This window comes from Chroicocephalus ridibundus, chromosome 4 (genome assembly GCF_963924245.1).
Source record: "Chroicocephalus ridibundus chromosome 4, bChrRid1.1, whole genome shotgun sequence".
Classification (NCBI taxonomy): Eukaryota; Metazoa; Chordata; class Aves; order Charadriiformes; family Laridae; genus Chroicocephalus; species Chroicocephalus ridibundus.
In genome coordinates this window covers 605,798-623,976 of record NC_086287.1, presented here as the reverse complement: position 1 = coordinate 623,976, position 18,179 = coordinate 605,798, and the positions used below count along the sequence as shown (strand labels likewise).

Sequence of the window (18,179 nt, the reverse complement as noted above, 5' to 3'; positions counted from 1 at the left end):
CCCCGCAGGCAGCTTGTGCCGGAGAAGGCGTGCGGTGAGGTCCAGCCGGAGCAGCTGACAGCGTTTGGCTCAATAGCCTCCTAGTTAAATACAAAAGCTAATAATTTTTGATCAATTAGAACTTATTTTGAGAAATCCAATTACATTTCAGATAAATGCCTTTAAAAAAATTATTAGCTCTTTTCCTTACAGATCTGAACTCTGGCCTTGTTTTTAATTGCTGCCCCAGTAAAAGCATTTGCTTTATCGAAGACGGCAGATAACAGGGGTTTCCCCTCCACAGCACCGTCCCCGGCACCGTGCAAATGAAGCCGGGGCTGGAGAGCACCGCTTTGCGCTTCTCACAGTCCCTGCAGGCTGCGAGGTGCAACACAAAGGCAGAATCCTTTACCTCCGCCTTGTTAGGTATCTCCAGAGATCTCATTACGGCACCGAGTCACCTGCCGGCTCCTTTTTGGTTAATGGAAAACGATAAGCTATTTCCAGGGATGATTCACGCGGAGGACTCAAACCCTTCCGCCTACCTCCCCCTTCTCCTCCATTGATGGCAGCAGACCTGAAGTGGGTGGACTCCTATTTTTGGGGCCTCAGCGAAGGGTCTAAAGTTAGCTGGGATGAATCTGGGCTGCCAGAAGGATCGGCTGTTACTACGGTACGGGAAGTCAGTCCTGCTGGAGCGGGAAGCCTCTGTTAAAGAGCAATACTTCGACACCTGGTAGGAGCCATGCTGCAGGCACGAGCAGACAAAGGCTTCCACGCAGCTTGTGCTCCGCTCGGGGAGCCAGGCCCGGGCTGGTAGAACTGCCTTCATCTTACCTGCTTTTTCCTCCACGGGCTCAGCCTCTGTCAGTTATTATCATCAGCTCGTACCCACTTGAGGCTAAGGGAGTTTTGGTGGCCACTCTGAAGGGTGCTCCTCTTTCTTGCCTTTTGACATTCCCGGCGTTGCCTCGGGATGCAGAGGGCATTTCCCCCCACGCCTTACAGCACGTTCACCTACCTCTCGTTTGTGCTGATGTGTTTCTCGTGGAAGGGCTCCCAGCGATGGCAATGCCAGCCCCGCGCCGTTCCGCTCTCAGCAGCCCGCCCCAAAGCTCCCGGACATCGGCTTCGAGCCTCCTGCTGGGTGTTGGCCCCATCCCAGTGCGCATCTCAACGCCAGGACGCTTTCTGCTGCCTGACAGGAACATTTATTTTCCCTGTTTTCATTTTAGTCCTCGTTCCGTCCTTTTCTGACATCCTAATTAATTTGTCTCCACGTCAGGGCTTTGATTTATTAATTTGTTTTTGCGTGCTTCAGATAGCTGCAGATCCTTATCAGACCTCTTGCTCTCAACTAGGTGCTTAGACAAGCCCAGGAATATTTTGCTGCCCTGTTTGTCAGCCGTCATCCGGCTGTCTGCCCCATCCCAAATCCACGCGCAGGTCCTCCCTGCTCCGCAGCTCCCTGATTTGCCTGTCAGCTCCAAATGGAGTCGCTTTCGCTTTGTCACTGAAGAGCGAGTGTCAGGCCTTGGTTTTTTCTTTGGTAGCCTCCACAGCTGGGAAGAACAAGCTGCCCTCCTCCTCCCTGTTTGCAAGGATTAAACAAATCCGCAGTTCCAGAGAAAGGGGAGTTCTGCACAGCCGCACTACGTGCCTGTTTGGGAAACCTCTTCAACCCGTCCAGGGCACGAAGCAAAGCACGGTAATACTTTACATGCCCACGTCAGGCTCAGCCTGGCTCTGCCATCCGGGAGCGTCATGCGGGGTTCCTGAGGTGGGCAAACACAGCGACATCCTCCTCCAGGCTCTGCTCTCCGAATTCCGGGGTGTACAGCGGAGATCGGAGTCACACCAACGTCTCCTTCTGTCGCTTAGGGAGGAGACCAGCTATCCAGAGGATGGCTAAGGAAAGCCATACCGTGCCTGCGGGCACAGCTCCATCCCTCGTGGGAAGCGCTTCCCTTTTGTTCCCCCTTGTAGTGATCATTCTTGACAGCTACGCGGCAGGCTGACTCTCACACCCAGCCCGTAAAGGATATTTCACACCTCAGTGGGCACAAAAGCCTTTGAAATATTTGGTTCCGCTTGGCTACAGCTATCTCTGTTAACGTGTATGTGCTATACATTTCTTCCAAGGGCTGGAGGAGGGAGCATCACCCGTGAGGAGCAGCAGGGCCTCATCCTCCCTCACTGGGATCCATCCCGGCACCTGCCCCGGGAAGGTGCATTCAAGCGAAGTACAGCCTGGAGCAAGGTGAACCCAGGTTAGCAGCAAATACTGGCTGCTGTGGGCTTATTTGGGTAATTTTAGCTTTCCTAGCTTTACTTCAAAGTAGATGCTCCTCAGCATCAGGTGCGTGATTCTGTCTGTCCAACCTCCGATCCCAATTTAATTTCTCTAAAGCAATTGATACTTAAAAAGCTTTTGCTCAGTGCTCTTATGACTTTGTTGGCATAGAAATCAACCATTGTAGGAATTAATTGAGCGGTAAAATAATAGGACATTTATTAACAGGTGAAATATTCGCGAGCAGTTTAATATCCTCATTATTAATTCACCATGTAACCTCATGTAGATCCCTGCGGTGGAAACTGCGCTGTTACTCTATAGAAGAGCACTATTTCTGAGGCTTGCTGTGAGGTTTAATGCCTCCCCCGTGCTTTATTGTATATCATTACAAGAAACACTTCAGAATATTTGTTGTTAAAAACACCAGGGTTTTCTTGCCAATTCTGCATGAAAATCAGTTTTAGGCTTGCTCTTGGATTTGCAAGAATTTGTGAGGCGAGGGAGGCGAAGGACGAAAGCAAAAGGGGAGACCTTTGGCGGGTAAGGCTGCTGAGCCTGCTGCGTCCCTTCAAGACTTTGAGTTCGTCTCCCGTGGGTATCCCTCGCTTCTCACCTGAGTTGCCCCATGGGACTTCCACAGCCCACCTCTGGCAGCATCATCGTCACCAGGACACGGCCCGGTGGGGCAGAGGCCAGCCGGCAGAGCACAGGGCTGGCAACGGGGTCCACCAACAGCTCCAGCAAGCCAGGAACCAGCTCCTGGGTCTATCCCGGGGGTCCCGTCAGAGCGGGGCTAGAAACAAAGCCACGACATTAGTCCAGGATCCATCTAGAAGATACAGCTAAAGACAGGATCAAAGCGACCTGCAACGTAGATCCGAGGTCCATAGATCCCTCCACCCAGGGGGCAGAGCCGGGGGATATCTCAGGCAGGGGCTGAGGGGCCAGTGCTGAGCTTAAAAGGGCCCACGGGCAGAGGGGGTGTGTGCCAGGTGAGGCTGGGCAGGGCAATTAAAGCCTCATGGGGCCTTCTTGGCCCCGAGAGCCAGATCACCCATGGGTGCCTCAGCATGTCATCTGCTTTTTCATTAGCCTGTCGGGAGGAGGTGGCTGGTGCAAGGGACCAGAAGCGTTTTTATCGTGGCGATAGCGGTCGTGCTGTGGGCAAAGACCAAGTAAGAGGCAGGCTCTGAGTCCCCAGATTCCCCGGTGAGGCAGGAGGAAGGGCTGTTCCTAAGGGAAGGGCTGTTCGGTCGGTGCTCGTGCCGGAGTGCAGCCAGCTCTCCCGGTGAAGCCGCTTCCTTCCCTCCTTGCCCGGGGGCTGAGGCCGCCTTTCAGCACACCCGTGGGGCAGAGCAGAGCTGGGAGGGTCGGGCTGTCAGCACCGGCGCATTCCACTGTCAGCCTGGAAGGAGAAAAGATAATTCCTGATAATGGGATTGCACTCCCCAGCCCCACGTCCTGCTCTTTCCCCTTGCCCCAGGTAATCCCCACCCCGGCTCTGACAGGCTGCTGCCACCCGTGCTCTCAGCGGGGACACAAGGACCTCTAAGCACACGTGGAGCTGTGCGGCTCCATGGCCAGCCTCAGGGCGGTTCATGGTCAGCAGCAAAACGCGCAGCACAGCTGGAAACCTCTGTTGGGTAGAGCGCAATATCCTTATTGCAAGCCTGCCGGCCCTTCCCCTGGCTCCCGCGCCCCGTATGTGGTGTTCAGTGCTCGTTAGTGTTACAACAGGCTGTGAAGAAGCAGCCAAAGTCCTGCTGTTGCCTCCCTTCACGGTCTGTGACCCCTTTTTTCCCCGAGCGCTGCATTCTGTGATTTAGCGGGAAGGAGGGATTTAGGAGAAGGAGGGCTAGTGAGACTCGGCTTCTTGGAAAGATCTACCCTCAATTTTCTCTTCTGCAGTTTTAATGAATTTGCAGTCTCTTGTTCTATTTACCAAGTGCGGTGGTGGTAAGACGACAGGGCTGGCCAGGACAGCAAACGAGACGCTCGCTGTGGTGCTGTGTAGCAGTGTAATGCTGCCCGGGGCAGTAGCTGGAGGCGTGCTGTGCCCCTTAGCCTCCACGGAAATACTTTGCCCGAGCTGTTCTCTGTCATCATTTCATCACCTTTGTGCTTGTTCTTTGTGTTCTGGTAGCCACCAGAGCCCCTCACCATGAACCACAGTATTGTACAAGGCGCAGGACGCACAGTATAAAAAAAACTCTTTGTGCTCTGAAATGCTCAAAACACAGAATCAAAGTACAAGGATTCTTGTCCTTCTTCCTCAGATGGTACTGTTGGGCGATGCTGCTGACAAACCCTTTCTGTATGGCGAAGAGAAACCGATTAGGCTCCTGAAAGGCTTATTTCATTAGGAGCTTTATTAATTTGTGTCCCAGATGTAAGCACGGCACCTTGGCCAGAAGTGATGGAGTGTTGGTTTCCTTAATGGGTAATAATAAGCACTGAAATGCATTAGGGCGTCAGTCCGGGCTGAGCGGCCGAGGAGTAATGAGAATGCTGGAGCGGCGGGTGTCTCGGTAAAACATTAGCAAGGTCTGGCTGTATCGACACCAAGATTTGGGGTCGAGCTCTGACACTAATGCGTTGGGTGACTCCGATGCCGCTGCTGAGGTTGCAGTAACGTGAGTGCAGGTTACGCTGACAGATGCGGTACCTAGAGCTCGCTGTGAGCAGCGCGACTAAGGCTGTTGAGGGGGGGAGCGTGCAGGTTAAGAGGGTTTTGTTCCGCAGGTGTTTCCCCAAGCCGAGGTCCTGGGCATCCTCACTCATCTCATTCCAACTGAGCACACCTGGGTGGAGAAGCGACTGCTGCAGGCAGGGATGGCTGTACCGTCTGCGCCTCTTGCATTGCGGGGGCAACACCCCTAGGCATTTCCCCGCGGGAAAGGGGAGCAGGCATCTCTCCACCCTGACGTGTTCCAGCTGATCTGATCTCCCTGCAGGGCAGAACTCTGTCCCTGAGGGTCTTCACTCTCTTGGGGAGCCTGCGCTGAGAGAGAACGCTTGGCTGCCTGCAGCCTGCTCCTGCTGCCTTTCCAGCGCCTGCTGGTACCCGAGTGAAGCCGAGCAGGAGGCCAGGGAGATAACGCGCTGCCAGGAGGGGTCTGCAGGGAGGTGCTCACCGACTCTTTACTCCAAAGAGGGTGACACCTGTCCCTTAGGTCATCCCTTCAGACCAGACTGCTAGACTCCACTTGTGCCTTGCTGTTCCCACGCAGGGCTGCTGCCAAGGGCCTTGCGCTCAGCCTGATGGAGCGCCTCATCGAGAGGTACGGGGAGCAGATCGTGAAGATGCTGACGGTGCAGTACCGAATGCACCAGGCCATCATGCAGTGGGCTTCCTCGGAGATGTACAGCGGCCGGCTCACTGCTCACCCATCAGTGGCCCAGCATTTGCTCAGGTAAGTGCCTCGCTCTTCACTGGTGTATGAGCAGAGCTGCCTTTTTCCTCACACTGCGTGCAGGGTTTCTGCCTTCCCTATGATGGGGTTTTCCATTCCTCCTGGCCCAGTGAGAGTGTTTCTGTTCTGTCCTTTATTTCACCGAGGAAACATTAACTAGGGGGGGTTGTCCTTTTTCCTATGTAACAAGAAATCATGGAGAGTTATCTTCTGTTTCCTCCTTTGGTACGACGAGCAAGAAAATAAAATCCCCTCGCAGCTGGTGAGACTATCTGAAGCCCAGCGGGCATAGCCCAAGCTGTGTTTCTCTCTCTCAGGCTCTCGCTGAGGGTAGGACCGGTCTTTTATTGTGTTTCCACACGTCCACGTGATTACAAGGGCCAGCGTGTGTCCCGTCTTTGGTCCCAGCATCGACATCGGAAAGATCAGAAAGCGAGATTCCCCTTACAGCCGGGGCAGCACCTGAGGCAGGTCTGATGGCATCGGATCCGTTCCTTGTCTGCAGTGGTTTCCCCTTCGTTGTGGTTCAGAGGAAGTGACTAGCATTTCATTCCGTTGCAGCCTGGGACAGGCAGTTGTTTGCCAACACACGCTGTGACTGTCAATAATTGGTGCTTTTAAAAATTGCAGTCAGTGCACTTCTGGGAGGCGGGTGGGAAAACATTAATTCTCTCTGTTGGACTTGGAGAAGCGTGAAATATCACAGTGCTTGTCTGCATGGGGCTCTTGTATTTTTAGCAATACTTTTTCTTTTTTAAACACAAATATTTAGGAGTTGGAAAAATTGATATTCCCCCATCATCTCTCCATTTCACAGTACATGCAGGTTTGGACAGAGATAGCTAGAGAGGCCATTTTATCATACTTTTTTCAAAATAATCTTACTTGTGAACAGCGTGGCTACTGCCTGGCTGGGAAGGGCAAGCTTTGTGCTTGAGACAGCCCCGGCGCCCTCCTCTGCACCCGCTGCAGCCAGCACGGGGATTTCTGCTTGTGTCAGCACGCTCTGTCCTACAGCTCCAGGGCTATCGAGGCTTCGGTTCAACGTCCATCAGGGAAGCTGTGCTGGCGTCTGTCCCGCTCTATGTACACGTTTGTGTACACCTCTGCAATTTTGCGGGTGCCCGTGGTGGGCTCTGTAGGTGAGAGGAGGCAAGGCTGGTTCCTCAGTGCCAGGAGGAGCTCGGCTGGGCTGGATGGGACTCCTTCAGCAAGGTTTTCGCCATACGGGTCTAATTCCAGGACCGGTGTTGTACAAAACCCTCTTCTCAATTGTTCTTGTTCCTTGCCACGCTTTTTTTTTCCCATCTAAATTTGCAAATTAGAAATAGCAACTAGTGAAGAACCCCAGGCAAAATGGTTTGAAATCATTAAAATAGGAAACCAACAGAAAAGCTGAAGCTGGGCGACTTGGTTATTCTGATGAGCTGGTTTATTTTTACAGCTGCTGAAGGAGTGGATGTTTTTCTCTCCAGTCCCCAGTGCAGTTCAGTCCCCTGCTCAGGGCCTTTCTTCCTGCAGACACCGCTGTCTAAACCAGTAATCAAATCCGCCCGTCCGCAGCCCTGCTGACGTACCGCATGAATACAGCGACCCTCCGTTCAGGCACTGCCCCACGTGAAGTTTCTCTGCCTCTGTAGAAGACCAGGTAATGCAGGGGCTTGGTACAGGACCACGATCTTCTCCTGTTCAGGTCGCTAGTGCAAATGCCTTCATGATACTTGCCAGCATCTCGTGTCTTTTCTTGGCCTAGGCCAAATGATTTGCTGAATCCCTTACCTGAGCAAGAAATAAGAAAGTTTTATTCTCTGATAGCTGTGGGGAAAGCTCTCCTCTGCACCGACGCGTCCCAGGGAAGGGGAAGGCTGGCGAGCGCCCGCAGGAGTCGCCTGTTCCTACTGGAGAGCAGCCAAAGCAATTGCAGCCCCAGCACTGGGCAAACGCTGGGGCTGGAGCTGTTTGTTGCCTCCCTCCTGGCGGCTGGTGGGTGATGGCGAGGGACCTGAGGAGCCCCAAAGCACAGTGCGAGGAGGGGGATCTCCATCTCTGCTGAAAGCCGTTTGAGGTCTTCCTTTGCAGAAAGCTCTGACAGGAGTGATCCGGACCATGGCCCCCACCACGCCCCGGCACAGGCAAAGCCAGCCCACACCGTTGCATTCTGGCCTTCAATTTACAGTCACCTCCATGCCGCTTTGAGGCGCGAAGCTTGAAGAAGCGTGCCCCGATCTTGAGACTGGGAAGAGGCGCAGGCACAAACACCTTGTGCTACAAACTGTGGCAGGGAGTTTTTGGTCCAGCTGACCAGGTAAAGCCTGATACCTGTGGGCTTTCCTTCAGAACAGCTCTCCAGGGTATAGCCGCCAATGCCTGACAGTAAGGCTGCACTCCCACCACGGCCTTTCCCTGAACAGGGTTGCGGATGCAAGTCTCACCTCCCTTACCTGAAGCACAGAGACTGGTCTTTGGGAGAAGTGCGGTTCTGCTCCCAACAGCTTCATATTTCCTTACTCACTTCTGCTCTGACCTGGGAGGCACTGAGAAACGCTTGGTCTGGGATCTGTTAGAGACATCTGCAGCACCATCTTGTCTCAAAAAAAAGGAAACTTTGGTTTCCTGCGATATCTTTTCAGGGCCAGAGGATTTCCAAGGGAGCAAAACCTTCTTCCCAAATCTCCCTTCCTTCTGAAATGGGTGACGAAGCACATCAGAAACCCCCACGCATCTCCAGAATTAAGCTGGGGAGGCTGCAAGCAGTACTTGTCACATTCAGAATTTGTGACTCAGTCTGTGAGAAGATGGTTTGAAAATCACCGGCCGTTTCTGCTGTTGGTTTTTACCTCAGTAGGGTGCCAGGTGTCCCTTCTCTTAGCACCTTTTTTTTTGGGCTAACACCCCCCTGCTGATGGGGGATGCAGGGGAACTCCCCCAGTCGTGTGAGACCTGGGAGATGCTCAGAAGCCAGAATAGCCCCTCGGTTGCGATGTGCGGCTCACCCAGCCGGGATCACCACCTCCCAGAGAAGCACAGGGTGCCCGGGTGCCCCGGGGCATTGCGGTGAGCCTGGATCCAGTGTCCGGTTGCAGGAACAACCTGGTTTGTCATCACGGACCAAGAATCTCTGCAGGACCCAAAATCCACCTCTGCAGCTCGGGCTAGTTTGCAGCAGGCGGGAGGACTGCCTTCCCCTTATCCTGAAGGGACAGCAAAGCACGGGGCAGCTTTTCCCCAAGGTAACAGCCAGTTCTGCTGCACTCTCACTGCCTTAGAAGAGCATGAATTCTTCTCTCACCTGAAAGATTTATGTAGACAATTTCTCCTCTAAAGCAACATTCCTGGGAACGAGATTTTTCCTGGCACTGGGAGATGCTGCAAGGGCTTTCCGTGGCCACTGCGAGCAGTCAAACGATCAGGATTATCTACATGGAGAACTTGGCTCTTGCTCAAAGTCTTTTGTCTGCGCAGACGTGGACAGTGGCAGGAGAGCGTGCGGGCAGGTATAAAGGAGACGGGAAGCCTCTTGGGTTTGATGTTACAAAGAGAGGGAGATAAACCTGTCGTACCCTTCACAGGGGAGGGAAACACTCTAATGGGGACCTCGAGGTGGCCCCGTTCCAGAGGAGATCATGGAAGGTAAAGTTGGTTGCTGGTCCCTGCAGTCCTTGGAAATGGGGCAGGTACCTTGTGCCTCTGAACGCAGTTGCCAGGCTGAAGGAGCCAGTCCCGAAGCTGGGGGAAGAGCTCTTCCCTTGGGCTCTGCTTGGCCATAGGACTGGGGAAGGTGCATCCTTGGCTTCTTCGCAGGGGCTGTGGCTCCCTGTCCTAGATGCACTGATCTCCGTAACCTCCCAGCCGTGCGTTACCTCGAGTGCTGTGTCCAGTTCTGGGCCCCTCTGTACAAGAGGGACATTGAGGTGCTGGAGCGTGTCCAGAGGAGAGCGACCAGGCTGGTGAGGGGTCTGGAGACCAGGGCGTATGAGGAGAGGCTGAGGGAGCTGGGCATGTTTAGCTTGGAGAAGAGGAGGCTGAGGGGAGACCTCATTGCCCTCTACAACTCCCTGAAAGGAGGGTGGAGAGAGGGGGGTGTTGGCCTCTTCTCCCAGGGGAATAATGACAGGAGCAGAGGAAATGGGCTGAAGCTGCGGCAGGGGAGGTTTAGGTTAGATATTAGGAAGAAATACTTTACTGCAAGGGTGGTCAGGCACTGGGACAGCCTGCCCAGGGAGGGGGCTGAGTCACCATCCCTAGAGGTGTTTAAGAAACATCTAGATGTGGTGCTTCAGGGCATGCTCTAGTGGCAGAGATTGCAGGGGTTTTTTTGTGTGTGTATGGTTGGACTCGATGATCTCAAAGGTCCTTTCCAACCATGAAGATTCCATGATTCTATCATTACAACAGCAGTAGCCTCAGACAGGAGAAAAATGAGTTTCAGTCAAGAGAGGAGAGTTCTGTTGTCAGTGGAGTGAGCAATGTCCAGCGCCCGGGAAGCGAGGGTGGTCGGTGGCATACGGATGCCGAGGAACAGACACGCAGTGCCGGGAGTGCTGGGCAGGAGAGGCTGCAGCCAGGGCTTGTCTTGAACTGGGAACTGCCCCCACTTCCCTGCCTGTCATTTGGAGGTAATCCTCCTTTTTGATGGCTTGCCGTCTGCCTTGTTTGTGTGCAGACCCTCTGGAGACACAGCTCTCCGTGATTTGTACGTGACGTACAGTAACATGTCGTCGTTTCAGAGCTCTCCTGCCATCTCCCGGCTTTCCCTTCCTGCCCTGCATCACCCGTCCTCTTCCTAGGCTGTGAATTCGGCTGGCAACTGCCTTGGGTATTAAAATACGGTTTATTAATATTTCTTTTGAACGCAGCAGCTTTAGATGTAGGAATGATGTGAAAACCCAATTCCTCTGTGGTTCCTTGGGCTGCACTTCCTTCTCTTGCCCGACAGCACCGCTGTCAAATCTCCGGTAATACTTCAGGCACTCCTTCTGCCGCTCAACGCCGTAAAAAACAGAAAGCAGCTGCCACATCTCCCTAGGTCTGCATAGCTTTTCTGTTTGAGACCATTTAAGCGAGACACCCACGCACTGTACCCTTGTCTTGCAGAAACTGGGCTGTGTAGTTGGTGAGAAAGCTCTCCGTGCTGCTAGCTGACCCTCTGGGACCCTCCGGGGCTCTCAGCTCTTTGTTTGCATTTTGGGAGAGCATTTAAGTGTCAATCCCACGGCGCAGAGCAGTAACGGCTTTTCAGCTATGGCTTTCTGGCGCTGCCAAACTCCCCTGGGTCTCTGGGGACCCGCTGTGCCGCTGGTCGTGGCTGCCGTCCTGGCACTGACCCCCGAAGCCTGGGGCTGAGAGCCGCAGGAGCCCACCGGAGCCAAAGGGCCCTGCTTAGGTACTGCTCTGCAGGACACGCTCCGCAGCAGCGGCGCCGCAGGCGAAGGGGACCAAAGCTGGGTGGGGACCAAAGCTGGGTGGAGCCCAAAGGTGGGAATCTCAGTTCTCAGCTTCCGTCGTTCTTCACCACCTCCAGAGCCAATCTCCCTGCGTTTGGCCCCGCGGGACACCGCTGTTGGTCCGTAGCCTTGTCCCTCGGGAGCAATACCCAGCTGTGTTCTCCCTCTGTCCGTGCAGCGTTGCTGGGAGGAGTAAGCAACAGCACAACTGAGCAGCCCTTTGGCATCATTTCAGCCCTGTTAACTGGCCCTTTCCCAATCCCTTGTGCAGGGACCTGCCGGGCGTCGCCTCTACAGAAGAGACTACAGTTCCCCTGTTGCTTATAGACACTGCTGGCTGCGGCCTGTTTGAGCTGGAAGTGGAAGATGAACAGTCTAAGGGGAATCCAGGTACTGTCGTTGGGAAAATTTTGTTGGCGGGAATTGATTATTTGAGGTCCTCAGCCTCCCGCGGGCTTGGCCACTGCGCCAGCTGAGCCACGGCCGAAGACGTCCCGTCCAGAGCAGGCAGCAGGGGGAAGGTGGGGTCCCCAGGGAGCCTTGCTTATTTGGGAGATCATTTCCTCCATAAATCCCCAAGCTCAAAGGACTCGGAGTGAGAGCAGAGTGGCCACGGGGCCATGATGATGGTGTGCAGTTTGTGGGTGGCCATGCTGGCTGCCTTGTTCCCTTGCAGAGACATTCCATCATGCTGTGGACTGGGACAGGGTGGAGGATTCCCGTGACGGATGCTTTACACAAGTTGGCGGGGCAAATGGTATCAGGCAGGGCACAAGCCTGTCTTGGAGAGGCTGTAGACGGGGCTCAGATTTGTAACCCGGTCCCCTGCTCCTTCCGTGAAGTCCTGTATGGCTCCTCTCCATGAATTTTCTCAAGACATTGAGTTTCCTGCTGGTTTTCTGACTTAAAAAATCGGTTTCATTACAGATGGAGTGTAAAGTCAGGTGCCACAGCCATTGTAATAAAGTGGGGAAACTTCAAAACTGGTGATGCTACCTCCCTTGTGTCCTCGCTTCCACAGCAGGGCGGGTGGCTGTCGTTTGCTGCCCAGGGGTGCTGCTCGGGCTCCTCGAGATGTAGCCTGGCATCTCCACACCCGCGAGCTGGCTCTTTAGAGGCTCACAGAGGGCCTTGGCCAGGATGTGCTGCACATGGGCTTCCAAAATCCAGGGCTTCCTCTGACAGTCCACATGTCCCAACCTTGTTATGGAGCTGGCGCTCCTGAAAGCATTAGGGAGAGCTTCTAGCCCAGCAAGCTGTCGGCAGAAGGCTTGCTGGGAGGTCACAGTGAGCCTTGGCTTTGGGGAAGGCGAGACTCCTCTTTCAGGACAACATCTTCCCCTAGACTGGAAATTCGCTGCCCAGTTTGGCTCCGCAGTGCCCGGGGCGGGGACCGGTCTCCGTGTGCGGTGCCTGTGCCCTGCCACCTCGCCCGCGGCCACCGCCTGCCTGCTGCCAGCACTTTTCCTGATGGCCGAGCCACAGGCTTTTCTAGCCCTTCGCTCTCACATGGCCAAAGAGCTTATTTGGCAATGCGGCTGCTTGCTTCAGGGGTCAATTTGCTCACCAGCGCAGGTCTCCTGCCAGCAACGGATTTCTGAGGCTTCAAGTCTGTCTCTGGCAAGGCGGGGACAATGGGCTGTAAAATACAAGGACGTTTTTTACCAGTTTAAATATCTTTTGCCTTCTTTCTTTTAAAAAAAGAACACCAGCATTTAAGTGCCTCTCGTTTTTCCATGCACCAGTCCCCGTGGCCCTTCTGGACAGAGAAAGGCTCTTGTCCCCAAATGGAGAGCCAAAAAGACTTGTCTAAGAGAACTCAGGGATGTGGAGCAGGAGATTAAATGCTTGTCTCCCAAAATTTGGGATGCAGCCTTTTGGAGCAGCGTACTGCAGATTCTGCATTTTTAAACCTACGTTTTGCTGCAAAATAGAGGGTAAAGTCAGTCCAGCCAATAAACCGGTGAAATAGTTCATGTTTGTATTTAACTTGCCCTCATTAGATCTCTCCAAACCAGGCACCATCGTGAGCAGCCCGTTGTTCGTGGCTGCAGCCTCTGGAAGGTCTGAGCACACAGATCTGAGCATGAAGCGTGTTTATCGGGTCATGGGGATTTAGAAATGCAGGGACTTGAAAAAGCAGACTAAAAAGGAAAGGTGGAGCTTTTTCCCCTGCAGGATAGAGAATTGAGTTTTTAGTGAGGGTCTCGCTTCAGAGAGAGAATAATCTATTGCCTGGATTATCGTTGATCTCTTGGATTAATGCGGGAAGGCCAGAGAAAGCCAAGTGCTGGTCAGAAAGCTCTTCTTAAGCTTAAGCGAGCTGGTGACTTGGAACGGCAAGAAGCAAGTGCTGTGTGGCTCTGGGAGTGGGAGCCAAGCGAGCCAGGTTGGGAATCGTTAGCCCCGCGCCACGCCGGACTGCAGGCAGGACTTCCCTTAGCCTTTCCAGGCTGCCTAAGGGGAGGTGGGCAAATTTCTCCAACCCGCAGCATGTCCAAGCTGTTGGCTTCGGCCTCCGGCAGCCTGTTCCCACCATCCTTCTGCTCTCTGCCTAGGCGAGGTGCAGCTGGCCGCTCTGCACATCCAAGCCTTGGTGGAAGCCGGTGTGAAGGCACAAGACATCGCTGTTGTAGCCCCCTACAACCTGCAGGTGAGATGATCCGCGCCTGGCCTCTCCTCTCTCTTTCCTCATGCACGCAAACGTGGATTCAAACCTTGACGTCTCCAGGAGCAATTACCAGAACGTCCTGGGAGAGATGAAGGTGGAAATCAGCAGAGCTGAACTGTATCATCAGCATTTGTGGCCAGCTTCTCCACATCTAAGCAGCTTGAGGCTGGGGGGGGCAGAGCTGTTTGCTGGGTATTTTCCACTCCCAGCCTGAGGAGTCAGTGCTTGAGCTTCGGGAGACGCGAGCGTTCATCCTTGTGGGTTCGAGGGGAAGAGACTTTACCAAAATAGTGCTATTTTAATGCTTTTCACCTTGCACTTTTCTTTAAAAGGTATCTCTCGCATGTGTTCCAGGTGGACATGCTAAGAGAGCACCTGTGCCACAGGTACCCAGAGCTGGAAATTAAATCAGTTGATGGTTTCCAAGGAAGAGAGAAAGAGGCAGTGATCCTGTCCTTCGTGAGATCCAACAGGAAAGGTGAGAGGTCGCTGCTGGAGAGTTACTCCCTGGGGAATGAGAAAGAAATGGGAACCGTCTGATTGCGCAAAGGTGGCTTGTCGTGTTGCCAAGTGCTGTGGTTTAATTGCAGTTCTGATGGTCTCTAGCACTTTGCTCGGAATGATTTTACTGGCAAGAACCTTCCTTTTAAGCCTTTTTTTTTTTTTTTAATGACCGAATACACTTGCTGTCACGGTTGCAGAGGAAGGCTCCCATGCTAGGCAGCGGGTACAAAGGAAGCCAGGACCACTTAGTTTGAAGGTTTCCTGGCTATCGAGGTCTCAGAAGTTATTTAACCCGGGGTCCTAAGAATGGCACGTGTCAGGTTAGCACCACGTTAACTGGCGTGCCGAGCACTTCCTGCAAAAGGCGAAAATTTGGGAGTTTATTACTTGGGTTTGGAACCTATTTTGTGTCACTTCCCCAAAGAAAGCAAGCAGGAGCTGGCATTACAAGTCACGCACAGAAAATGCTTCTTTTGGGAGCAAAATCTAGAGCGGAAAATCGAGTTCTTTCCTATCAGCAGCTGCAGCAAAAGTTAATAGCTGGAAAAAAGCTGCTGCCCTGGAGCCACGAGGCTCCTTCGGCAGAGCCACCGGCCCGTGCTGAAGGGTTTTGTGGCAGCCAGCTCGAGCAGAGTGGGACCCTCCGTGAACCACCTCTCTCCATGCGGGGATCTCTGCCCTTTTCAAACCCGTGGTGAGACACATCCCTTGCTGCTGAAGATGGAACACTGTGTGTGCCGGGAGCGCTGATATCTAGAAGGAAAAAAAAAAAGGGGGGAAAGGATGCATGGAAGGAGGAGGTGCTCTTTTTTTCTTTTTTTTTAAGAAAGCCTAGAGCAAGAAAAGCAGCGTTGGGGGGAGAATGGAGGTGGGGGGCAGGACTAAGAATAGTCCCTATTCATGAGTGACTCACCTCGCCCTGGCTGAGTGGGAGCTGGTGGCCCCCGGCCCCCTTCCTGCACGCAGCCAGCAGCCACAGCTCAGACGTGGTGCAGGAACCACTCGCTTTCCTGGGGGCACGAGGCGGCTGCTCCTGGTGCCTGGGCACAGCTCTGCTCTGCACGGGGCACGAGAGATGTTGTTAGTGCCCTCGGAGACCCTTGAGAGAAATCCATACCCTTTTTACGGCTGCCTTTCTTGGCTCAGAGGTGGCCAGGGACCTCGACCAGCAGCGCCCATCCCTTCTGCAGCCAGTCCCGCTCTAGCAGATAACCCTCTTGCCGGACGAGAGGTGTTGGACTTGCCCCTGCCGTCGGGCGAAACCACATCAGAGAAACTGGAAATCTGTCCTTAAGCTGCAGAGCACAGGGAAGGGATCGCCCACCCCCTGCTCCTCAAAGGCAGCTCAAGCTAAGACTGCTCAGCCGCGGCCAGGCAAGGCAGAAGCAGAGGCAGGCTGGTCACCGCACCGGCGGAGATGTTAATTTCTTCCCGACTGGCCTCTTCTTTATCCCCGGGAGCTGGAAACTCAAAAGCCACCCACGCTACCCGTCTCGCTAGCTGATCCTCACTGAGTCATCCTGGCGTTCGCTGGCTCTTACTGCGTTTCTTTGAGAAAACAGCCAGAGAGCAGAAGCAAACCCTGCAGCGTTGCCTGAGTGGCTGTTACTTTAAACCCCTCGAGAGTCTGGGGGCAGGTGCGCAGGGCAGGGGTATTGCTTTTCCTGCAGTTCCTCTTCTGCCGCAAGGTGAGCCTCCTCCGTGTTGCTCCCTATTGCGTTTGCTCCCAGGTCCCAGCCTGGTCTTGTGTCGTGGGCCACCCAGGAAAAGGTTTCTCCTCTCCACGCGCCATCCCTCCCCCTCCGGACCCTGGGAGCTCAGGGGGGAGCCCTCCCTCTGGCTTCGGGGGGGAAACAGAGGCAGAAAGAGGAAGGTGACAGTGTGAGTCAGGGACCAGAGTACAGTAGGCGCTGACTCCCACCCTTCGGCTAAGCAACCCTCCGGTCCTTTGGGCCAAATCTAGACCTGGGGCCAACCCGCTGGCAGTCCTCAGCCCCTTGCTTTCTTTCTCGCAGGTGAGGTGGGCTTTCTTGCGGAAGACCGGCGGATAAACGTAGCGGTGACCCGCGCCCGGCGCCACGTGGCTGTCATCTGCGACACCCGCACCGTCAGCAACCAGGCCTTTCTGAAGCGGCTGGTGGATTATTTCAGCCAGCACGGGGAGGTACGCACCGCCTTCGAGTACCTCGACAACCTCGTGCCCGAAAACTACGCTCAGGAGAGCCGCGGCGAGCGGCAGCAGGGTGCAAAGCTCCCCGCAGCATCTGGCCTCAAAACGCAGCCGCCTCCGGGGAGGAAACTCAAAGCAGCAGCCACCAAACCAGAGTGTCAGAAGGCAGAAGCGCGTTTCTCCCCGAACACAAGCGGACCTGGGAGAGAGCACCCAGGGACAAAAGACGGTGCCGACAGATTCAAGGCCACGCTGGTGGCCTTCCTGGAGAGCAGCGAGACGCAGTTGGATTTCCCCCCATCCCTCAATTCTCACGATCGGATGCTGGTTCACCTGATGGCGGAGGAGTACGGGCTGCAGCACCTGAGCACCGGGGAGGGGAGGGACCGGTACATCAGCGTTCGCAAGAAAGAGCCTGCCGAGCCTTCGCTCCCCGCCGCCGCCCCCCCCGGCAAGCAGCTCCCCCTTCCTCAGCCGCAGCATCCCCACAGGGAAACTCCCGTCCCTGCTGAGCCCGAAGGACGCAGCGAGGGCTCAGGGAAAGTGGACCTGAAAACCCTGCACCTGGAGAGAGTTCAGAGGGAGAAAGCCAGACGGGAGGAGGCAGCGAGGAAGGCTCAGGAGCCCAGTGCCGGCCTCCAGGGCAGCAGCAGGAAAAAAGACAAAAGCCAAGCCAAAGGTAGGTCGCTGTCTTTGTAACCAGCACAATTAATGGTCTTCCCTGAATGTTTTTCAAGCCCAATGTTTTTGCCTCCAGGCCTTGGGATTTGTCTGTGTGCGTGGAGCATGGGATGCGGCTCTTGGAGGGCTCTCTGATGCTCGGCGCTGCAGAGATGTGCAGGAGCGTGCGGCAGTTGGCTGCGGCATCTGGGGGAGAGGGGGTTTGGATGCCTGGAGGCACGTTTCTTAAGTCGAAAGAAAAACGCTGGGGACCCTTTCCCAGGAAGAGGAGCTCAGGAGTGAGATTGTAGGCTCCCAAATGTAGGCAGAGGGACTGAGGGGGGTACCTGGCCGGCGTTGAACGACGTGGCTGCCTCCTAAACGTGGAGGCAGGGGAAAACAGCGGCGGGAGCAGCCGTCCTCCCTGCCAGACATGGCCCCTTCCTCTTCCCCAGCCCTCTCCTAGCAGGGGGAGGCACCCAGGCGTGCTGCGGGGGGGAGCCTCGACCTCTTTGAACGTGGGCCAGAGTTTACTGGCACGATGGGGCTGGTGGGGGCTGAAATCCCAGTTGCTGCAACCGGTGACTCCCTGGCCCTGTGCTGCTTCTCGCCAGCCGGGGCTGTAGCCGCGGGTTGCTGGGGTTTGCTCTCCCCTTCTAAGCAGGGGGTTAAACGGCCGGGTCTCTTCCCCTGTCTTCTCCCCAGGAAAGCCAGCGGTTAAGAGCGGAGCAGACGGCGTGGCAGAAGAAGATATCGACGCTCTGATTTCTGCTGCCATTAAAGCTGACAACACCTGCGGCTTCCCCCGTTGCAAAGCCAGCGTTACAACCCTGGGACAGCTTTGCCTCCACTGCAACAGGCGCTACTGCCTCAGCCATCACATCCCGGAGGTACGCGTGGGGCCGGGCAGCCTGCCCAGGGGTTTGAGCGCTGCGGGGGCTGGAGAGGAGGAGGATGTGCCAAGCAGCATGGCTCTAACGTGGGAATTTTCCCCATCGAGCTCCCCAGGCAGGATTTCCTTCCAAGGAGTTTAAAGCAGAAC

The 18,179-nt window shown here is 54.8% G+C and overlaps 1 protein-coding gene across 1 annotated transcript in view; it reads left to right on the top strand.

Moving 5' to 3' along the window:
* The window catches only part of IGHMBP2 (immunoglobulin mu DNA binding protein 2), a 46,668-nt gene that overhangs the window by 26,107 nt on the left and 2,382 nt on the right, over positions 1-18,179 (top strand). The window contains exons 9-14 of the mRNA XM_063331459.1: positions 5,506-5,688; positions 11,404-11,522; positions 13,691-13,785; positions 14,158-14,281; positions 16,323-17,156; positions 17,843-18,027. Of these exons, the coding sequence (XP_063187529.1) occupies positions 5,506-5,688; positions 11,404-11,522; positions 13,691-13,785; positions 14,158-14,281; positions 16,323-17,156; positions 17,843-18,027 (1,540 nt within the window). The remainder of the gene's footprint in view (positions 1-5,505; positions 5,689-11,403; positions 11,523-13,690; positions 13,786-14,157; positions 14,282-16,322; positions 17,157-17,842; positions 18,028-18,179) is intronic.